The sequence below is a fragment of the Artemia franciscana genome, unplaced genomic scaffold, assembly GCF_032884065.1.
Source record: "Artemia franciscana unplaced genomic scaffold, ASM3288406v1 PGA_scaffold_38, whole genome shotgun sequence".
Lineage (NCBI taxonomy): Eukaryota > Metazoa > Arthropoda > Branchiopoda > Anostraca > Artemiidae > Artemia > Artemia franciscana.
The window spans coordinates 1684769-1704444 of NW_027062676.1; the positions used below are offsets into that span (position 1 = coordinate 1684769).

Sequence of the window (19676 nt, forward strand, 5' to 3'; positions counted from 1 at the left end):
TGACTTATTGTTAGAAATCAAAAAAAAATCTTAGTCACCAAAAAATTGGCTCTCATTTCGGCTGAAGTCTAAAAATACATCTAAAAAACCTAAATGTATAGAAAAGGGGAAGGTAAGTATGTATAGAAAAAGAGAAGGTAAGCACCGTAAAATGGAACCCAATTCACTCAAAATGGTTTATCATTCCATTTTGATAAATTGCTGGCTCCTTTCCAGCTTGAGCTTCTATTTTATCAGTAATCCAGGGGGGGGGTGACTAAAAGAAGATATAGATTATTGGCAGCAGATGTGCAATATTTATCATTGCATCTAACCGTTTTTCCATTGTTTCCAAGTTTGAATTATTTTCCCACATTAAATTTTTGTTTAAAGACAAAGTAGAAATAAAACTGCCTTCTGATAAAAAAAAAAAAAAAATCCTAAAAAGTTAGGTCTTGTCAAAAGACGAAAAAAAAAGAAAAATGAGCCACTAATTTTATTTTTTGATCCCTTTTTCTGCTAGTGTATAGAAAAAAAGAATAGACTATAACAAATAGAAAGCTGAATCTTCTAGAAGAGAGACAGGCAAAACAAAGTTCGATTTATTGGTATCGTGACAGATTAGTAAGTATTAAAGTACACCAGTTCCAGAAAAGTTACTTTTTAGATGAATTGCTCGCGATATAGGTAAACAAGCCACTAAAATTCAATTTATTTACTTCCGCCTCAAATGTGTATTTTAACGAAGTGCTAAGGAGGAAAACCCCTAAAAAGGACAAGCTTTGTGATTCTTGCTCGCATATAACTCTTCGTGATAAACTGGAAAAATTTTTTATGGTAAAGTTTTGTGCTGGATCAAAAAGACACTGATGTTGCTCTGAACTGTGCTGTGTTCCAACAGGAGTCTATAAATAATTTAAAACCTATGCTGTTTCAAACTATAGAAAAATATCAAAACGTTCGTTTATGACTAAAAAGTTTAGGGTATCAGTTATAGTAGTATATGCCCCCATTGAACCAACTGATGGAGATACTAGTGACTCAGATGAATTTTACTTACAGTTACAGGAGCAAATAGACAGGGTACCAGGTAGAAATATGGTGTTTTTGCTAGGAGATTTTAATGCCCAGGTTGGTAGAAATAGGGATAGATGGTATCCTAGCCTAGGTAATTTTGGTGTAGGAAAAGAAAACAGTAATGGCTATAGGCTTTTGCAATTTTGTAGGTATAACAACCTAGTTATAACCAATACGGTGTTTGGTCACAAAATGGCCCATAAGTTGACATGGTATTCACGTGATGGTAAGACAGCAAACCTTATTGATTATGTTATTGTAAACAGAAGACTAGCAGGATCAATACAAGATACTAGGGTGTATAGGAGTGCCGTTATTGATGTTAAAAGTAAAGATCACCATCTAGTAGTGTCTAAGGTTAATTTAAAGCTAAAATTTCGGAAGAGTAACTCCCTCCCGGAAAGTTATGATGTTGGTAGACTTCAGGATGAAAATTTGAGAAAAAAATTCCAGGAACAGTTGAGTACTAAACTTGAGGGTTTAAAATTTGACAATGTGGAAGATGGATGGAATAATTTCAGAAAAACAATTTGTGAAGTTGCTGATGGTGTCCTAGGGAAGAGTGCTAAGACAGCAACTAGGAATATTAGTGAAAAAGCCTTAGGTTTAATAGAGAGTAGAAGGGGTTTGTATAAGAATTATCTGAGCGATAGGTCGTATGAAAACAAAAGGAATGTAAAGAAAGTGGAGAAAGCATTAAAATATGAACTAAGGAGATGTGAAATGGAGGCGATGGATAAAATTGCTGAGGATCTGGAAGATGCGGCTAGACGGCATAATAGTAAAATATTATACTGGCATGTTAATAAATTGAAAGGGAGTAGCCGATCCGGACTAGTCCCAGTTAAAGATAGAAATGGGGTCACAATTAGTGATAAGGAAAAAGTTAAAGAAAGATGGGTGGAACATTTTGAAAATGTGCTAAACCGAGATACAGTTGCAGGAAAAGATATAGATGAAAATGAAAAAGTTTGTGATACCTTGGATGTGAAGGAAGATTTGTTTAGTGAGGAAGAATTAGCGACAGTACTAGAAGGATTAAAAAATAATAAGGCCCCAGGTGCTGATAGTATGATTAATGAGTTCCTTAAATATGGTGGCTCTGAGGTTAGGAATAAGCTACTGAAGATTATGAACATGATTTTTGAAAAAGGGGAAGTACCCAATGATTTTAGGAAAACCTTAATTAAACCACTGTATAAGAAAGGTGACAAGAGTGAATGTCGGAATTATCGAGGCATTAGTCTGGTCTCTGTAGGTAGCAAATTACTGAGTAATATGATACTTTTTAGACTGAGACATGCGGTAGACAAAGTTTTAAGGGAAGAACAATGCGGTTTTAGAAAAGGTAGAGGATGTGTCGACCATGTTTTCACTCTTAGGTTAATAATTGAGAAGTCCCTTCGTTGTCAAACACCTTTGGTCCTTAGTTTTATCGATTATGAGCAAGCTTTCGATTCTGTTGATAGAACAGCGTTAACAAAGGTCTTATCGTTATATGGTATACCAGAAAAATACATTAAAGTGATTTGCGCTATGTACGAGAATAATACTGCTGCAGTTAAGGTAGGAAATGAGGTTAGCAACTGGTTTTGTATTAAATCAGGAGTTAAGCAGGGTTGTGTTCTATCCCCCTTTATATGGATCATTTTGATGGACTTCGTCTTAAGGAGCACAGGAAAGGCAATTGGAGACCATGGAATCAAATGGGGAGGAAGAACGCTCCTGGACTTAGATTATGCTGATGATTTAAGCATATTAGATGAAAGTGTGAGCAAAATGAATGAATTTTTAGAGGTTTTACGAGTTCAGGGTGCTAAAATAGGCTTGAAAATTAATGTTAAGAAGACTAAGTCACTAAGGTTAGGAATAAGTGAAGATGAACAGGTGACCTTAGGTAACGAAAAGATTGATCAGGTTGGGAGCTTCAGTTACCTTGGTAGTATTATTAGTAAAGATGGTGGGAGCAGTGAAGATGTTAAAAGTAGAATAGCTAAAGCTCAGGGTGTTTTTTCACAGTTAAAAAAAGTTTGGAAGAATAGAAAGATAAGCCTACAAACCAAGATTAGAATATTGGAAGCTACAGTGATGACAGTGGTCAAATATGGCTCTGAAGCATGGACACTCCGAAAAGCAGATGAAAATTTACTAGATGTTTTCCAGAGAAATTGCCTACGGATTGTTCTGGGTACCCGGCTGACTGACCGTATTTCAAACAGTAGGTTGTACGAAAAGTGTGGTTCAATCCCGCTTTCGGGGGCTATAATGAAAGAAAGGTTGAGATGGCTAGGCCACGTTCTACGGATGAAGGATGACAGATTACCGAAGATTGTCCTTTTTGGCCAACCGTCTGGGGCTACACGGAAAGCAGGTCGTCCTTGTCTGGGTTGGGAGGATGTCATAAATAAGGATTTAAAGGAAATGGGAACTTCCTGGGAGGGTGTAAAGAGGGAGGCTTTAAATAGATTAGGTTGGAGGAGGAGCGTGCGTAGCTGTGTTGGCCTCAGGCGGCTTGGTGCTGCAGTGAGTTATTAGTAGTAGTAGTAGTAACTTTGTGATACAATTGCCACCAATGTGTCAAATAAACGCTCTATTGGATGTACCATGATGGAATGAAGGGGTAAGACCGGTAGAAAATGATGAGTCAGCCTTAAGGGAAGATTGGAAGACCAAGAAATCCAGATTTTGATGCAGGCGAAAAAACGTTAGTCCCAAATGCGAGTTATACTCTTGTCTCAAATGTGAGAATGTGGAATCACATTCTTGCAGAATGTCAGCAATTTTCTCATTTAAAAAGGTTCTGTTTTCAAAGTGATACACTTGTGATTCCGATAATTTTGCAGACAACATTTAAAGCGACAGTCATTCTGGTCTGTAAGTACTTTACAGAAGTGGTGAACAAAGAATTATAACTTAACTTCGCTTTTTTGAGGGGGTGGGGGAGGGAGATGAATATTTATGCTCTCCCTCTCTTGTGATGTGCATTATTGAATGCTTTTTTGTTAGGCCTTTGTAAATGAAAACCATTAATGTGCTCTTATTTTTCAATAAAACTGTTTGTTTTTCAGGAATATACGAAATATGGCTGATATAAAAAGTCAAATTGGATACGCAAGAGCTTTTGTCCGACTATGCTTGGAGAAAAAAGTTCTCTCCTGCCATATTCAGTCATTGTTTTCGGAAACAAACTTAATAGGGTAATTTTTCCGTCTTTTATTTGGTTTACGTTTTGTGAAACTACCTGACTTTAAAGAGAAGTTATAGTAGAGCGAAAATACAAGAAACGCCATTTTAAAATTGAATTATCGATGAGGATTATGTGGTGAAAACTATGACATTTGCACTATATATATATTTATATATATATAAGTTCAAGCTCTATTTATTTTCATAAAACAATAATAACAAAAACAATATCCCAAAGGGCTCAATGACCCGATATATATATATATATATATATATATATATATATATATATATATATATATATATATATATATATATATATATATATATATATATATATATATATATATATATATATATATATATATATATATATATATATATATATATATATATATATATATATATACAAGAAACTTTATTTTAAAATTGAATTACCGATGAGGATTATGTGGTGAAAACTACGACATTTGCATTATATATATATATATATATATATATATATATATATATAGATATATATATATATATATAAGTTCAAGTTCTATTTATTTCCATAAAACAACAATAACAAAAACAATATCCCAAAGGGCTCAATGACCCAATATATATATATATATATATATATATATATATATATATATATATATATATATATATATATATATGTGTGTATATAATATGTTTTTGTCTGAATTTGTCGTAAGATGTTTAAATTTCCGTTCAGTTACTTGGTGTTTGTGTGTGTGAGTGTTAGTGTGTGTGTGCCTTATCCCCTATAAGTACCGTATATAAGCCGTCTGCTATATAGCATCTATGCTTTGCCTATTTTTGTTATTTTTTATGAATGTTCACAGACAGTCTTTTCTTCTCTTTTTTTCTTTTTATGTTTACTTTAAATAAAATTAATCATTTAACAAGACACCTACTTTTATTCTAAATTTAATAAGTCCTTGAAACTAAGGTTTCATTTTGGTAAAAGTTGATAAGAAAAACAATATTATATTTCAAAGCTTTTTGGGATGTTATTTACCTCTAGCACTAAAACGAGTCGGTTTTTTTTCATATTTTGCTCATTCAGACATCAGCTCTGGACTTTAAAATGCTTTTGGTTTTGTTTCCTTAAACCCCGGTGGAAACCCTACGATTAACCACCTTGTGCTGCACCAAAAGATATTGGAATTACTTCTAATGACTCTTTTTATTTGTTAGTTGTAGCTCAGTCGTTGTGTCATCTCTGAACATACTTCTGAAATTCTTCCCAAGGATTCTTTGATTTTTTTTTTTTTTTTTTTTTTTTTTTTTTGTTTTAGATACTCTTCTTCTGTCCTGAATTTAATTTCCAGGTAACTAGTGGTTCAAAGACAAGGGTGTCCCGACGCATTCTACCTCCGGTACGACAGAAAGTATTTCGAAAGTTTCTAAGGTGACGTCTTTTGATGATGAGCTATAGTTCTTCTTACATACAACAACGACTCCTTATTTCGTTGCTGGAAATCTTGTCCTCCTTCTAGCTCAGAGAAAATAACGCAAACACTGGTGATCGAACCAGTTCAATGATCTCGCCTCTTCTTCCTACATTGGTCATGTCTAATAAGCACACAGTATTACGGCTGGAACAGTTGATGCATGGATTTCAACTTTTGTTTTGATTCGGATCCCGCGTCTGATTCTCAGCGCTTTCTTCAGACTAGCAAATAATTCCCATTGGTTTATTATTTGTGAAGAGATATCTCTTTCAGCTTTGTCATCTTGGGTTGCTGAAAGCCCAAGATACTTGTGTCCCCTCGCTTTTCTACTGCCATACTGTTGAGGCTAATATGCCAAAAAAATCACATTGGCTCAGAGCGATTACCTTAGCCTTGCTGATAGTGAATATGAGATTTTAGAGAAATCGTTAATCTTGTCATTCAAGATGTCAGCAAGGGTTTTGTATTGAGTGAAGTTGTCTGAAAAATCCGAACCTCATCAAAAAGCGTTTAACCGTTATTTTTTAGCTTAGGATTCATTACTCAATCTGTTTTGCAGTAAAAAAAAAATATTGGTGAATGATGGAATCCTGTACTAAACTCGAGCCGAAATTTTGAAATTCTGGTGCCAGACACTAAGGCGCCAGCCTCAGTAGCTCCATAGCTCTTCTCTATTAAGGAGCTGAAGGAAGCTGTAAAGTTGACAAACACAATGAGAAATGGTTAAAAAAGTGTGTTTTCCTGATGAAGGATAATGTAGATATTATTATATGTTATGGGTAACTTGTTAAGTCTGCTGGCTCATTATGGATTAATTGATCTGTCACTTTTTTTAATGGATTCAAAAGAATGGGACAGAGTACTTAGTCTTATTTGTGTAAGGGAGCGAGAGATAGAGGTAAAGGCAGAGAGAGAAAGTGAAAGGGAGAGAGGTGAACGGTGGGAAGTGAAGGAGATAAAAAAAGGGAAGGCTTTTTGTGAATAAATGGACATTAATCCCATTATTATACTAAAAAGCTCTTGATGAAAATCTGAGAAGATTTCTAAAAATGATAATTTGACTGATTTTAACATGTTTCATGGAAATGGAATCATATTGATCGATTTAAGAGCCATGTAAAATGACCTCAGAGGGACTAGGAACGACGTGGTCTCAGTCCACTGTCATCGTAAATCAAACTAATTGAATTATTGAAGATTGAGTTTTATTAAAAGCCAAGGATGTTAGTTTTCAATTTTCTATTGAATTATTTTGTTTAACGATGTTATCCGTGCATCATTACAAAGATCAACTGTGAGATAAAGACGAGAAAGGGAAAAGATTTCTTATATTAGACACAAAAATACTATTTCTACAACTTAATTTAACTAAAGTAAATTACGCATCAAATGGCCAATAAAAAAAAGTGAAAACGATAAGGGAAGATTCGCTTATATGTCATCTCAGTTGTGTAGGGAAAACGTATTCTTGCATATCTTTCAGGGTAAAATTTTGTTGGTGTAAAAATGGAGATTCTGTTGGGCCAGAACGAGTTAGATGTGGTCTAACACAAGGGAAAAGAACGTTTTGGGATCATGGAGAGCACTTCTAAAAATCCTAAGCAGTAAAAAAGGGATGTATAAGGGAGTTGTAATGTTCATTGTAAAGAAGTGTAAAGAAGGTAGGCGATTTTTTTTTTTCATTTTGTCGTTTCGTGTGCTCTGATTTTTTAGTGCTAAGAACATAAGTTACACGGGGAGAGCTCGTGCCCTCTCCTCCAAAGTCTTTTTTTCCCTCAATTTTCCTAATATTTCTGTAACCTCCATTCTTTACTTTTTTTGCTCCCTCCGATATTAGTTCATGTTTATCCGTCTGCTGGAGCAGATGTAGTTTGTCAAATTTTTCCTATTTTCACAAAAAATAATTCGTGTATTTCATCATGATTGGAATTTCACTTACAGAATTTTGAAATTCCAGCTATTCACTTGCCCAACTGTTGAACTTCTTACGGAAATTGGATAGAAAAGTGTCGGAGAATATATATTGGTGACCTGGACTATACCAAACTTTTTATCCAGTGGGAGTTTTTTATGTTTATGAGCATGGAGTATTCTTGTGTATCTTTGAGCATAACAAGAGGAATACTATTTTATTGAAAAGCCAATAAGCTATTAGGAAAAAGTTTGGCAAAACACGTATGACTTATATAGTGTGTGAGCTTACAGTTGTATTAACTTAATGGTTAAAGCTGTTTAAAATCGTTACTAGTAACTTTAAATCATAAACAAATAAGTATAAAGATTCATTTACCGTCGAATCGATTTAAAGGAAATTAAGTGCAAAACTAGAATCTAAAAAAGTAGATCTAACCGACGTACCTGTAAAGGACCAATGTTGTCTCTATTACTAGGTAATTAGTTTATAGTTTATCTGATGGTTAAACCTTTTTTGATCCCCTTATGTATTGTTTTAACTTCTATTTTTGTTGCAGCGATTTATACAAGCGGCATGCTTTCCTACGGTCAGACGATGAAAGAGAACAATTTCTTTATCACCTTTTGTCTCTAAACACAGTTGAATATTATTGCTTTACTCACGCTTTTACAAATACTGGTAAGTTGATCTCTCTTTGATTTATGTGATAAACGGAGATACGTTAAAGAAAATTGATTAAAGGGCATTAATTGTAATGCAAGTGTGAAAGCTCAAAAGAAAATAACAATCGACTTACTTAAGAAGAGAAAGGTGCACGGCCAGCAACACATTTAAAGAAGGGAGAAAGAAATGCTAAAGCAAATTATGTCTGATTGATGATTAAAATGCATAATAGATTTATTGGTTCGTCTCAGGGAGTATTTACAGTTTATTTCTTTAATGATATTCTCCACTGTTTCCTAGAATTGTACTATCTTTCTTTTTTGTATGCTCGGTTGACTGTAAGTAAAAATTAAATGTATAAAGGACTTCTTTTGACAATAGTGATTCATCATGCTAAGTGAAACAAAATACTCGTGGTTATTTTAGAGCCTTTTGAAACATTGTCAAAACAGCGCTTTTTTCATAAAACAACGTATTATGATGCGGCATATTCAAGGGTATCTGCGCGATGGGGTCATTATGGCCTCAGCCTTATAGAAGACCAAAATTTGCGCAGACTTTCAATTCATACGAGCAATAATCTTCCTTCCTATCTACTCAAAATTCTATGGTAACTATATCTTTTTAAACTTTGTAACTATATAGCTATTTAACTAGTTGTATCTATATCGTCAGAAAACTCTATCCTTTGTAACTATGTCGTTGAAAAATTACTGCCCAAAACTAATCGAGCATTAATCGAACAGCTATTCGGACATCTCGATTAAATATTCAAATATTGATTAAATAAATATTCAAAGAATATCAATCAAAAGGGAAAAAATTATTTTTTTTAAATTTTTTTAGAAAAGGAGCAAAAAAGGATATGAAAACGTTAAAAAAGGACGGAAAAGACATATAATAATTCAAACTGAAAATGAACAGAATGCACAAAGGATGAATTTATGAAATCCAAAACCAACAGAGATTAAACGAATAATCACATCAATATAAAGATAACAGATAACGGTATATTTGAATAGATAAATCCTAAAACAAATAAATAATCGACTCAAGTTTGTTACGGTGGGAAATTACCAGTAAAAGGAGTAGAGCTAACACCCCTATATACTTTCTGAATGTTGAAGTATCATGTGCTCTTCTCCTTGTCTGTTCGTTTCGAGTTTTGCTGTTCATCATTAGTAATCCCTGTTTGCTTGAAGTTATTGTATAACTTTGTGTCTGCTGGTCTTAGGTTTTATTATGACTTCATTTTATTTGAAAAACATCTTTTTGGAAAGTGCTCTTTGAATTAACTTGAAGAGAAGTCAATCTCTGGAATGAACTAATACTCGACTTTAAACGTGACTTGTCTCCAACTGCCCAAAGCCAACTGTTGAAGTTCAACTTGGGGTGTATAGCTTCATCATATCAAGAGCAAAACAGGTAAGAAAGACCTTGAAGCTCTCAAATAAATTATGGTGGGGGAATTAAAGAATTCTTTTTTGTTATTTTTAAATCCTTGTGCAATAGGCTTTTGTATATGTTACAGGTTTTTTTTTATATTACAATTCCAGTCATATCTTACCGTATACTCATTGTCCCTTCACGGAAGTTCAACGCATCAACAACAAGTGCTAATGTTTGGATTCGATTATCTGGCACTCTGGGTGTGAGCACGGAACTAGCAGTACCCAAAGGGCAGTTAGAATTTTTATTTAAGGTATGTATTGTAAACTTCACAAAGCATTAAGGTCCTATGTTTAAATTTTCAATATTTTGTGTAAATTTATTTAGGTTATTTGTTTGTGCAAAATTTAAAGTTTACCATAGTCTCTGACGTTTCCTACTGGGAATATTATGCTTTAAAAGTATTATAAAAATTAAAGTGGGCTAATTCATTTTGTTCTGTACTAAACGATATATCTGTATATATTACATATATTGATCTGTTTGAGAATGTCCTAAATATAATCTTAACTATTAGTTCTTTTTTTTGTAACCTGGCTTTCATAAAACCTGTATTTCCTTTTCAATCGAATGTGACGGAGTTTAAAATTAAAGTTACAAAGCCAGTAACAAAGAATTGAATGGTGGGTGGCACTTGCGCCGAATCCTAGCCCATTATGGGGTACCACCTCCATGCTGAAGATGTGGCACTGAGGGGGATTCTGGCGCTGTTCCATTCCCTGTCTAATGATGCATGGCTATGGATGCATAGGTCTTGAAAGGCTTACCACCCAACAAAGCTTCTTTTACCTGGTTATGATTGGCAATAATAAAAAGCCTCGGACAAAACAGACCTTTTGTAGATGACCTTTAGCACGTCCACCGACCATCCAAACGGACCTGTTTGTGGTGGCACACTGCAATGCACGTGGTCTCAGATCTAAGTTTGATCAGTTCCTATATTTAGTGAACTCGGTCAAACCGTCTATCATGTGCATCACTGAGACCAATCTCAACCATGACATACAGAGCAGTGAGGTTATCATTCAGGGTGAGGTTGTGTGAGGTTGTCATTCACCGGATCAAAGGTGCCGCGTGGACACCCCTGTTTCATTTAAAAAAAAAAATATGTAAAGAGAGTTGACGTTCTTCGTCTACTGGGGATTTATTTTTCCACCGATATCTCTTGGAATAATCACCTTGATCGGGTGAGAACCTCCTGCGCAAGAAAGCTCGGAGTTACTCTTCGCTGCAAAAACCTTCTTCCATCCAGCTTGATTATCCCACTTTACAAGTCCTGCATCAGACCCACAGCTGAATATGGATGCTTGCTGTATTCTGACTCCCCAAAAACGCTGTTAGAACCACTCCAGAAGATCCAGAATAGGGCAAACCGGGCGGGCTGCGCCTTCACACATGATTCGCTCTAGACTCTAAATGACAGATTTGATGCAGCGTCTATGGCTGTTTTCTACAGGTACATGAATTTGCCTCCCTCAAACGAGCTCTCTTGCATTGTTCCCCCTTTTTTCAACCGGCAAGGCAGACGTGAAGGCACACAGCTCGGTCCAATTATCTGAAGGACACGCCAAGAACCGAGTATTGGAGGAAGAGCTTCATCCGGCGTTGCACTTCTATTTGGAACGATCTTCCTGGGGATGTTATTCCAGCAAATCCCTCTGTTTACTCCTCCAAAAGAAGGTTCAACAGACATTTAAAACCTCAAAGTTTCAAAACGAGGCGATTGAATAGTGGTATATCAGATACATCGAAGTACCTGGTGCCGTGAGCCATGAATATAGGAATAAAAAAATAAAATAAAAATGAATAGGCTATGCCTTTTTCCTTGCCCATTGAATCCGAGAAAAAAAAAATAAGCTTCTTGACAAATCATTGTTGTCAGCGTTTATGCTTTACAGCCTGGAAACTGTCATAGGCTGTTTAACATCGAGCCAAAAACGAAAGAGCGTATCTCATATTTTCATGGTTTTACAGGCTCATAGTCTACGCAATAGTGTTGCTCATAGTCAATGCAAGAGCGTTGACCATAATTACCGTTTATTAAAAAAGTGGATGTATTATAGACGTAATATAATTTTGTTTGCATAATTTCTTTGCATAAAACGGACCTCAATCCCCCTTTGTCCTTCCCTATAACTTGACTAATATAGACATGTTGCCCTCTTTTTATTCGTGATTGTTCAGGCGATCATTTAGGAAATGATCTTAAACGATTAAGGCCGTGATTAAGTGAACTGATGGAACTCGAAAATCCCATGTTAAATTGAAAATTTATATTTAAAAAGTACTCAAGTATTCATTGGCGGAAGATGCCGCTTTTAATATCAGGCCATAGCTTCTTGAAGATGCTACAAAATGTTTGAAAGGATTTTGCTCTATTTCCTCTAATTGCTTAGAAATCTTAGAAAATGTCTAGGTCTTTTTCACAAGTGTACTCGATAAAGGATATTGCTTTTAGAACAAAATCGGTACTATCATGAGCAGAAGACAATAACCTGTAAGATGATTGGAACCATTTTTCGATTTATTTTCCTGTTTTCTAACAGTCCCATAGAATATTTTCAGCTACCTGAAATTTTTACAAGTCGGTTGCCAGAAAGAATCGTTTCAGATCACCGATAATACCCCCAAGAGACCAAAATGACAAGCTGGTATAATCAGCTGCTTGTTAATAGAGTGTGAAATTTCCATAAATTATTTCAACGCAATGAAGAAACCTAGAAATGAGAAATAGTCAGGAGCCCTCAGTAAAGTTGTGCACACAAGGCCGAAATCATGAGGAAAATTAAATCAAAGCGAGGTATACATCTTAAAAGTGTTACCACACATAGACAGCGCCTTTGTAAAAAATATTTGGAGCTTGGTAGATGTAAATATCCAAAATACCTAATAATGCGGTACGCTGAAGAACTAGACAAGTCACGAGATTTAGGTCAAGCGACAAACCTTGAGGCGGAGCAGAACCCTGTAGCTTCTTCCCCGTTGCCCTACCGGATCGTGACTGGTGGTAGAAACTTGGATTGCGACGAATTGAAGGATTGCCGATGGATTTTTGATCCTGCATTTTTCGTGCGCGGTCTAGAGACTTAAGTTTGGAAGCACAGGTGAGGAGGAAACAACCCGTAAAAATCATAGAACCTTAACGAAATTTACACCACCAGATTCAGCGTATCAGAGAATCCTACTGTAGTTTCAATCTCCTATCTACAATTAAATAAAAAAAAAACAAGTTTTTTTAAGTGAAAGTAAGGAGCGACATTAAAACTTAAAACGATCAGAAATTACTCCGTGTATGAAAGGGACTTTTTCTCTTCAACGCCCCGCTTTTTACGCTAAAGTTTTTTACTGTTTTAAAATGTAGAGTTAAGAGAAAGAGTCAAGCTTTAGCGTAAAGAGCGGGGCGTTGAGGAAGAAAAGCCCCTTTCATATACGGAGTAATTTCTGTTCGTTTTCAGTTTTAATGTCACTCCTTACTTTCATTTTAAAAAAAACTTGTTTTTTTTGTTTAATTTCTGGACGTCTTTGAATTAATGCATGGTTTGATCTTGGCTCTCCACATATAAATAATTAAAACGAAATTTGCATATTAATTTTTTGAGTCTAAATGGCTTTTTCACAGTTTTCATCGGAAGATTTTGAGAAAAAAGGAGCGAGGGAGGAGGCCTAGTTGCCCTCCTATTTTTGATTACTTAAAAAGGCAACGTTTACTTATTATTTTTACGAACGTCTTCGTAAGTAAAAAATATACGTAACTTACGAATTAAATTACGTAGCGAACTTCAATATTCGTATATTTTTATTGCGTATATGAGGGGGCTCACCCCTCGTTGATACCTCGCTCTTGATACTAAAGCTTAAATTTTATCCCAATTCCTTAAGAATGACCCTGAATCACAAAGGCCGTAGAATAAATAGTTGAAATTACTAAAAATGCTTTAGCGTAAAGAGCGAGGTATTACGAGGAGGTAGACCCCTCATATGCGTAATAATTTCTGTTCGTTTTAAGTTTTAATGCTGCTTCTCACTTTCAGTAGGAAAAAAACTTTTCATGTTTATTTTTTCATTGTTTTTTTTTTAAATAATGCTAGAAAATCCTGCGCCCCCTCCATTGAAAGTCTCTTCCCCCATGAGAAGCTCCTCATGGAAAAATCCTCTCCGGTAACCTTCTCCCCTCAAATATCCCCCCCCCCCAAACCAAAAAAATCCCCCTGAAAACGTCTCTACACTTCTTAGTAACCATTACTATATGTACACACAGGTCAAAGATTGTAACTTGCAGCCCCTCCAACGGGGACTGCGGGGGAGTAAGTCGTCCCCAAAGACATTGTTATTGTGTTTTTTGACTATGTTGAATAAAATGGCTATCTCAGAATTTTGATCCGGTAACTTTGGGTAAAAATGACCGTGGGAGGGGGCCTAGGTGCCCTCTAATTTCCCATCACCCCTGGAAAAAAAAAACAAATAAACACGCATTTGTGATTTGTCTTCTGGCACAAAATGCGAAATTCCACATTTTTATAGATTGGGGCTTGAAACTTCTACAACAAGGTTCTCTGATACGCTGAATCTGATGGTGTGTTTTTCGTTAAGATCGTATGACTTTTAGGGGGTGTTTTCCCATATTTTCTAAAATGAGGCAAATATTTTCAGGCTCGTAATTTTTGATGGGTAAGACTATTCTTGATGAAACTTATATATTTAAATCAGCATTAAAATGCCATTCTTTTGATATAACTATTGGTATCAAAATTCCATTTTTTTTAGAGTTTTGGTTACTATTGAGCCTAGTCGCTCCTTACTACAGTTCGTTACTACGAACTGTTTAAAAATGTGGAATTTTGTATTTTTTGTCAGAAGGCAGATCACGGATGCGTGTTTATTTGTTTTTTTTTTTTTGTTGTTTTTTTTTCAGGGGTGATCGTATCGACCCAGTGGTCCTAGAATGTTGCGATAGGGTTCATTCTAACGGAAATGAAAAGTTCTAGTGCCCTTTTTAAGTGACCAAAAAAATCGGAGGGTGCCTAGGCCCCCGTCGCACGCTAATTATTTTCCCAAAGTCACCGGATTTAAATTCTGAGATGACCTACTCCCCCACAGTCCCCGTGGGAGGGGCTACAAGTTACTAACACTGACCAGTGCTTACATATAGTAATGGTTATTGGGAAGTGTACAGACGTTTTCTGGGGCGTTTTCATTTGGTTGGGGGCAGGGGTTGAGAAGAGGGGGATATGTTGGGGGAACTTTTCACGGAGGAATTTGTCATGGGGGAAGAAAATTTCCATGAAGGGAGCGCAGGATTTTCTAGCATTATTTAAAAAAACAATGAAAAAATAAATATGGCAAAGTTTTTCAACTGAAAGGAACAGAATATTCCTGTTATTATTTTCTTGTAAATATTAATTCCTGTAAATATTCCATAATAATTTTTGTTAAAAGGAACAGAAATTATTACGCATATGAGGGGCTCACCTCCTAATACCTCGCTCTTTACGTTAAAGTATTTTTAGAAATTTCAACTATTTATTCTACGGCTTTTGTTATTCAGGGGTCATTCTTAAGAAATTGTGACAAATTTTAAGCTTTAGCGTGAAGAGTGAGGTACTGACGAGGGGGTGAAACCCCTCATATATGCAATAAAAATATGAGTATACAGAAGTTTCTTTACGTAAGCTAATTTGTAAGTTGCGTATATCTTTAACTAATAAAATTTATTTTTACTTAAATTTTAAGTAAAAAATAAAAAAAAATTTAAAATTAAAAAAAAATTTTAAATCTTAAAATTTTTATTTTACTTTAAATAATAAAATCTTATTTTTACACAGCCAAATATATTCCTATTTCTCGGCTGAAACATCTCACCAAAGGAAGCTGTCAATCAAAACCTTTGACAAGACTTGATAATTGGTGCTATTTGAAGTTTTGACAACCAACGGTCTCTAGAGAATTAAAAGACAGAAGGCTAACCTTACTTCAATTTTGAAGCTCGATGTTTTCAAGTTCGCTTAATCACGGCCTTAAATGGATATCTCAAATAAAAATGTTTTAAGTACGTATGTCAGTCTTGATGTTTTGTTTCCATCAAAGACGGTATTTAAGGTCTTTGAAGTCTGTCGTTAAGATATCGTGCATTCGCTGTCAAAAATAGACGCATATTTCTGTTGTCAAGATATTTAAATAGTATAATTTTAAACAAAGGTTCTTATCTAGTTGATTAGTCTTATTAGAAAGATGTAAATATTATATCGTGGTGAAATTACAACTCTCACACATATCTTGATGTGTGCACTTACTGATCCCTAGGGCCCAAACGCTTTCCAGTATAGATGTTAAAAATAAAACACATAAAGTGCGTATCTCACAATTTGCGTTTTATTTTCACCCTTATTTGTATTTAAGGTTTTATGTAGCTCTTTATCAAAAATATGAACTAATATTGCAGTATAAAACTCCTAGTTTCAGACACATTTATTAGAAATTTAACAAATAGCGTTTAATTTTCATCAAAATTCTCTTTTAAGGAAAAATTAGGCTACAATTACCAATATGAGAATTGAGATTGACGCAAAGAAGATCTAAACGACGTTTCAAATTTTGCTTAATTTTAGATACTTCGCCAGGCTTGGGTCGATCACAAGCAATCCTAAAGCAAAGCAAAAACTTCGCGCGTTGTTTGGCTTTTTTCACATCAGGGCACACATTCCACCACGGTTTTCTGGCACCAAATCTAACACGTTCAACAGGAACTAAAGATGAAGCAGGAGACTTCAAACAATGCACGAGCTGGTAATAGTCAAACAGTTCGTGGTAACGAACTGTAGTAAGGAGCGACCCGGCTCAATATTAAACGAAACTCTAAAAAACGGAATTTTGATGCTAAAAGATACATCAAAAGAATCGTATTTTCATGCTGATTTTAAATATATTAAACAAAAAAACAAGTTTTTTAAATGAAAGTAAGGAGCGACATTAAAACTTAAAACGAACAGAAATTACTCCGTATATGAAAGGGGCTTTTCCTCCTCAATGCCCCGCTCTTTACGCTAAAGTTTGACTCTTCTCTTAACTCTACTTTTTAAAACAGTAAAAAACTTTAGCGTAAAGAGCAGGGCATTGAGGAGGAAAAGCCCCTTTCATATAAGGAGTAATTTCTGGTCGTTTTTTTTAATGTCGCTCCTTACTTTCAGTTAAAAAACTTGTTTTTTTAATTTAATTTCTGAACGTTTTTGAATTAATCATGTATTTGATTTTGGCTCTCCGCATATAAATACGAAATTTGCATATAAATTATTTTTGGCCAAATGGCTCTCTCATAGTTTTAATTCAAAAATTAATTGAGAATTGAATTGAGAAGAAAAGGAGCGAGGTAGGAGGCCTAGTTGCCCTCCAATTTTTTGATTACTTAAAATGACAACTAGAACATTTAATTTTTTACGAATGTTTTCATTAGTAAAAAATATACGTAGCTTACGAATTAACTTACGTAACAAACTTCTATATTCGTATCTTTTTATTACGTATATGAGGGGTTCACCCTCTTGTCAATACCTCGCTCTTTGCACTAAAGCTTAAATTTTGTTCTAAAACGAACCTAAAACTAATACCAATACGAGAATCCTAAATCTAGAATTAGATAGGCTTAATTGTTCAAATGGTTTCACTTTTCACCAAGTCCCACTCACGTCCCATTTTTCGTTTGTCCCACTCCAGCGCTTCTCAATACGACTGCCACAACCAGGTCCAAGTTGCAGACACATTTATTACAAATTTGACAAATACCGTTAAATTGTCACTAGAATTTTCATTAAGAATAAATCAGGCTACAATTACCAACGTGAGAATCCTGAATCCTAAATCCAGAATTACATAATTCTATAAGTGGTCCTCGCTGTTCCCCAAGTACCAATCGCCTCTTACTCTTCGTTTCTCCCACTCCTACGCTTCCCAATACGACTACTACGACCAAGTCTATTGCTACCATAATTAATCCTACTTCAAAGCGTTTCTACTTTTGATTAACATTGAGTTTTACTATTACCAAAACTGATTATTGAACATGACTGCTGTTAATATGCAAATAAAAAAATGTCAATTAGGCACAGAATGATGTAAATAGATAAACCAAACAAGTTTTTCTAGTAAAAGTTTATAGGAAATTTAAAGGTGAAGAGGGGAGAATTAGCTCAAATAAGCTTTCGAAGTTGGAATTACACGTAGCCTACAAATTACTCTTAAGTATCGAAGATACAAATTGCAATGAACAATGAAGTCTAATTTAAAGTGAGTTGAAATAGCTAAAAAGTATGTTGTTGCCTTCACCTCAAATCCACCAAAAGGTTCCACAGAATTTCACGCTTCACTCATAACAAATTTTCTTGAAAAAAGTTCATTGTTCATTGCAAATTGCCAATTTGGCTATATTTTCTTTTAATTTAACAGCAAATATAAGGGAAAAGTTAAAAGCTGGGATATTCGAGAAGACAGCAAAGTATGGTTAAAAGTAACGGCACTAAAAAAGAAAAGGGAGAAATACTAGACGTTTGTCAGAGAAATTGTTTGGGATAAGTTTAGGTGCAAAGCTTTGTCGCAAGGCGCCAAACGCTTTTCTTTGAATGTTCGAATCCGCTTGCTATATGTGTCATGAAAGAGAAGGCTTAGTGGCGTAGACGTATCCTTAGGACGAAGAAGGATTTGTGTCTGGAATAATACTGCTAAACGGCCTTCAACGGGATAAGAGAGAGACTGGATACATCAGATTAAACTGGGATAATAATGATATTTGTAGCTCAATAAATTATTTGGGCAGCATGATGGGTGTCGTCTGGCATTGGCTCCGAACCTTTCAGGAAAGTCACCTTCACCGGAGAAAACGTCCTTTGACTGTTATTCCACTTATAACTTGATTTTATATATCTGAGTATTTATCAAACAGTTCGTGGTAACGAACTGTAGTAAGGAGCGACCCGGCTCAATAGTAACCAAAACTCTAAAAAATGGAATTTTGATACCAATAGCTACATCAAAAGAATCGCATTTTAATGCTGGTTTTAAATATATAAGTTTCATCAAGTTTAGTCTTACCCATCAAAAGTTACGAGCCTGAGAAAATTTGCGTTATTTTAGAAAATAGGGGGAAACGCCCCCTAAAAGTCATAGAATCTTAACGAAAATCACACCATCAGATTCAGCGTATCAGAGAACCCTACTGTAGAAGTTTCGAGCTCATATCTACAAAAATGTGGAATTTTGCATTTTTTGCCAGAAGGCAGATCACGGATGCGTGTTTATTTGTTTTTTTTTTTTTTTTTTTTTTTTTTTCCCAGGGGTGATCGTATCGACCCAGTTGTCCTAGAATGTTGCAAGAGGGCTCATTCTAACGGAAATGAAAAGTTCTAGTGCCCTTTTTAAGTGACCAAAAAAATTGGAGGGCACCTAGGCCCCCTCCCACGCTAATTATTTTCCCAAAGTCAACGAATCAAAATTCTGAGATAGCCATTTTATTCAGCGTAGTCGAAAAACCTTATAACTATGGCTTTGGGGACGACTTACTCCCCCACAGTCCCCTTGGGAGGGGAAACAAGTTACAAACTTTGACCTGTGCTTACATATAGTAATGGTTATTGGGAAGTATACAGGCGTTTTCAGGAGGATTTTTTTGGTTTGGGGGAGGGGTTGAGAAGAGGGGGATATGCTGGGGGAACTTTCCTTCGAGAATTTGTAATGGGAGAAGAAAATTTCCATGAAGGGAGAGCAGGATTTACTAGCATTATTTAAAAAAAAAACAATTAAAAAATAAAAGTGAAAAAGCTTTTTCAGCTGGAAGTAAGGAACAGCAATAAAACTTAAAACAAACAGAAATTATTACCCATATGAGGGGCTCACCTCCTTCTAATACCTCGCTCTTTACGCTAAAGTATTTTCGGTAATTTCAACTACTTATT

General features: G+C 35.1%; 1 protein-coding gene across 2 annotated transcripts in view; it reads left to right on the plus strand.

Annotated features, from left to right (window-relative positions):
- The window catches only part of LOC136041789 (DENN domain-containing protein 5B-like), a 153813-nt gene that overhangs the window by 81150 nt on the left and 52987 nt on the right, over positions 1-19676 (plus strand). For both annotated transcript variants that reach the window (XM_065726543.1, XM_065726544.1), the window contains 3 exons: positions 4125-4253; positions 8183-8304; positions 9846-9991. In XM_065726543.1, coding sequence (XP_065582615.1) covers positions 4125-4253; positions 8183-8304; positions 9846-9991 — 397 coding nt within the window. The remainder of the gene's footprint in view (positions 1-4124; positions 4254-8182; positions 8305-9845; positions 9992-19676) is intronic.